Below are 4,192 nucleotides of genomic sequence, written 5' to 3' on the forward strand. Positions count from 1 at the left end.
GATGCCATTATTTTAAAGAGGCAGTATTTTGAAAGACCCAATTTATCTGGAGATACTGATCCTTTATTATTTTGGAAGGTAAATATTGTAAATTATAAACATAGATATTTTAAAGATTTCAGTTATTTTGTAGGTGAATGGAAAAGAATTTGAACCAATGCAAGAACTGGTTCAGAAATATTATTGCATACCTGGATCTTCTGTCGAGTCTGAAAGAAATTTTAGTACAGCAGGGCTCATTTTAAATGATCGCAGATACCGACTAAAATCGAAGTATGTGGACCAATTAATTTTTTTAAATAAAAATTATTGGTTATTCCAATACACTGGATTTTTCTTAAGAACAGATGATACGTTTCGCACAAAGAAACAGAAAAACCACCACAATGAGACTTCCATCTTAGAGAACATTCCAGGGTTGGATATGATAAACTCATTTCCACTTGATTATATGCACTTAATTTGCCTGGGTGTTATGAAAAAACTATTAAAAATCTATGGATTTCAGGAAAACCTACTCATCGTTTACCTTCTCAACAAATAAATAATATGTCAGCAAAATATTTAGAGTTTAAAAAACAAATACCAGCTGAGTTTTCAAGGAAACCGAGGTCTCTCTCTGAAGTTAAAAGATGGAAAGCAACAGAGTTTCGGTTATTTTTATTTTATACAGGTCCATTACTGTTGTTTGAGCAAAATATTTCAAAAGAAATTTATGACAATTTTTAAATTAACATCAAATTACTCAACATTATTCATCCTATTACTAAACTTGCTTTATTACTTAGAGGGTATCTTTACAATTTTCCTTCTTAAGAGTCAGCACATTTCAGTATTTTATGCTTAACCTGTTTATCTTACCATTGCAAACTTCAACTAATTAATTCGTTCCCTTTATTACTGATCATAAACTTGATGTTTGGTTTTAATTTTTTAGATGATTATTTACTTGCTAGAAAAAAAGCTCTTACGGCTGAAACTACTAGTGACCTTAATACAGATACAGAGGCGGGTAATAAAAGACGTAGAAAGAAGAAAATTATATCCTCTTCTTCTGAATCTGATGAAAATGATGAACCTACGGAACATGCATCAAATAGGAAGCAATTTAAAGTTACTAAAATGCCTACCCCACCAATTTGGACCAACGACATGGCTGAAATGGTAGACGAGTTAACTGTTTCGAACACACCAAGTCAAACAGGCAATAGTTCTACCCCCTGCTTTACCCCTGGTCAAGTTCATCATGATCGTAACATGGGTATGTTGATACTGAATTTCATTTGATATTTATTAATTTATGTTCAAATATGTATTTTAGGTCCAGGTTCGAAAAGCAATTACACCACAACATCTTTTATTAACAATATTCAAATTATTACATCATAATACATAATAATTTTTTTAGAAGCTGGGCAAAAGGCACATGGATCAATGGGATCACCAAAAAGGGCCTTGAAGGAAATACATGAGAATTTGAATAATGTTTGTAAGTTCTTTTATCAAATTTAAACATTAACCGAGTTTTAGACTGTGCTAAAACACTGTACTTTTATCTGTCAGTTTATTAGTACACTGATATACTGCTTCTAACAGGTGAATTTAATTTTAGTTGCTACATCACAAAGCACGAGCTGCTGTTGCAATCCACAACTACTCTATAATATACAATCATTACTGATTGAAATTAACTCTAAAGTCGGAAATTGTTGTCAGCGAAATATGCAAACTAATGAAGAGTCTACAAATAATATATTGCAAAAAGCTGCAATAAAGTTTCCAATGGAAACAAATGAGGATCTGGAACTTTTTGAGAATTTTTTCTCCAGTCCTGAAAATTATTCGGCATTGGTAAATATGTATATATAACTTTCACAAACAATTATTTATGTTAATATTTAAAGCACTTATTGTTATTGAATTTTATTTTACTTTTTCTATTGCAGATTTTATTTTTTTTCCAAACTTGGTGGTAACAATATATACGAATTCATTAGGCGTTGCATCGGGCACCTTGTAACTGATGGCCTGGCCGAACAATTTTCCCTTACAGGAAGGAAAGGAAAACTGGTTTTTGAAAAATTAAATCTAGCTAAATCTGTACTAGGTAACTATCTCTAGCCCTTTTATTAATAGAGACAGAAGTCTTTAAAAATTATCATTTAGAAAAAATTGTTAACAATTTAATTTTAAAAATGAATAAACATTTTCAATTTCGTTGCAAAACCAAAAAATACAGCCGAACCATATTCCAGTCCAATCAGAGAGTGCTGCAAGCACCTCTACCGGTTTCGAAACTTATTAATCTCTCATCAGGAGGCACATATGCTGCTCTCCCTGATCCAACCAAAACAAACCCCAGCGTGCAGTCCCGAATTGCAACGAACGAAATGGCATAGATGCCCTAGCGGCAACTGCTAGCAAAAGACTAAGTTTTCACTCTAATGGCATATAACATATCCCACCAGAATGAAAACAATGGGAACCTTCTCTGGTTACACCTCCGAGGCTTCTACAATTTGTAAGCCATACGGATGCTGAGACTAAGGAAGATGAGGGAATTCTACAATTTACAATTCACGTCACATCTGCTCAGCGCGGTAAAGTTCCAACGAGACTGGTTCCCTTCATACTCCACACAGAGTAAATGTAAATCAAAAATGAATAACCATTTTCAATTTCGTTGCAAAACGAAAATACAGCCGAACCATATTCCAGTCCAATCAAAGAGTGCTGCAAGCACCTCTACCGGTTTCGAAACTTATTAGTCTCTCATCAGGAGGCACATATGCTGCTCTCCCTGATCCAACCAAAACAAACCCCAGCGTGCAGTCCCGAATTGCAACGAACGAAATGGCATAGATGCCCTAGCGGCAACTGCTAGCAAAAGACTAAGTTTTCACTCTAATGGCATATAACATATCCCACCAGAATGAAAACAATTTAATTTTAATTTACGGAATATTACTAAATTAATAAAATGTTAGAAAATGTGGTCTTTATTTCATTATGACCACAAAATATTTATTATCTTTTATTAACAATATTCAAATTATTACATCATAATACATAATAATTTTTTTAGAAGCTGGGCAAAAGGCACATGGGATCAATGGGATCACCAGAAAGCAGATTGAAAAAAAAATGGCGATTGGCTACGAAGAGCCAAAGAAAGTAGATTAAGAACAGAGAAATTGAATGTACAAACATCTTATGTAACATTTTTTACTAGGTATCGGGAAATAAAACATTGTTAAACAAATCATAGCATTGTGTATCAGTTGCTATACAGGGTGTATCAACGATGTGTGGGTGAGCGATAGGTGCTTCCCTATTTGAGATAGGAAAAAAGCCTTAAATAAAAGTTGTGGAGATCAGTGAAATCTATGTTACAAAAATATTTACCCTTATACAGGGTGTTGGATAAATGTGTGACTTATCAAAGATATGTTTTTTTAAATGGAACACCCTATATATTTTTACTTTAAAATCTTTTTAATGAGTTGATTTCAATGGTACTTCACACTTACTATCTATTGTGATTAGTTGAGGATCTACAGCTACTGGAAATTGTAAATTTTTCAAATTCAGGTGGCTGTAGTAGCTAAACCAGTAAAAATTTTTAAAAACGGCTTTCATGTCCCTTTCCTAACTTTTCAAGTTCTATTGAGTGACATGAAAAATTATTTAATACAGGGTTATCAAAAATCGTGTAGGATTTCGGATTTTTATTTTTCGTGTCACTTAATAGAACTTGAAAAGATAGGATAGGGACATGAAAGCCATTTTTCGAAATTTTGGACTGTTTAGCTACTACAGCCACCTGAATTTGAAAAATTGACCATTTCCAGTGGCTGTAGGTCCTCAACTAATCACAATAGATAGAAGTGTGAAGTACCATTGAAATCAGCTCATTGAAAAGATTTTAAAAATATAAAGATATATAGGGTGTTCTATTTAAAAAAACATATCTTTGATAAGTCACACCTGTATCCAACACCCTGTATGAGGGTAAATATTTTTGTAACATAGATTTCAGTGATCTCTACAAACTTTTATTTAAGACATTTTTTCCTATCTCAAATAGGGAAACACTTATCGCCCACCCACACATCGTTCATACACCCTGTATGTACTTGTTTACCAATGCTTTATACAGGGTCTTCATTTCAAAACTAGACAGTTCAAATGT

The 4,192-nt window shown here is 33.1% G+C and overlaps 1 protein-coding gene and 1 long non-coding RNA gene across 2 annotated transcripts; both read left to right on the top strand.

Annotated features, from left to right (window-relative positions):
- The first annotated feature begins 731 nt into the window (after nt 1-731).
- Nucleotides 732-1,461, top strand: LOC126891856 (uncharacterized). The gene is made up of 2 exons (XM_050661185.1): nt 732-1,261; nt 1,322-1,461. Exons 1-2 carry the CDS (start codon nt 916-918, stop codon nt 1,387-1,389), a joined length of 414 nt encoding a protein of 137 aa, XP_050517142.1. The 5' UTR covers nt 732-915; the 3' UTR covers nt 1,390-1,461.
- Nucleotides 1,462-1,579: 118 nt separating this feature from the next.
- Nucleotides 1,580-3,983, top strand: LOC126892491 (uncharacterized). The gene is made up of 3 exons (XR_007700866.1): nt 1,580-1,851; nt 1,947-2,107; nt 3,086-3,983. It is a non-coding gene; the product is annotated as an uncharacterized LOC126892491 (long non-coding RNA).
- Nucleotides 3,984-4,192: the final 209 nt, after the last annotated feature.

The sequence above is a fragment of the Diabrotica virgifera genome, chromosome 9, assembly GCF_917563875.1.
Source record: "Diabrotica virgifera virgifera chromosome 9, PGI_DIABVI_V3a".
NCBI lineage: Eukaryota > Metazoa > Arthropoda > Insecta > Coleoptera > Chrysomelidae > Diabrotica > Diabrotica virgifera.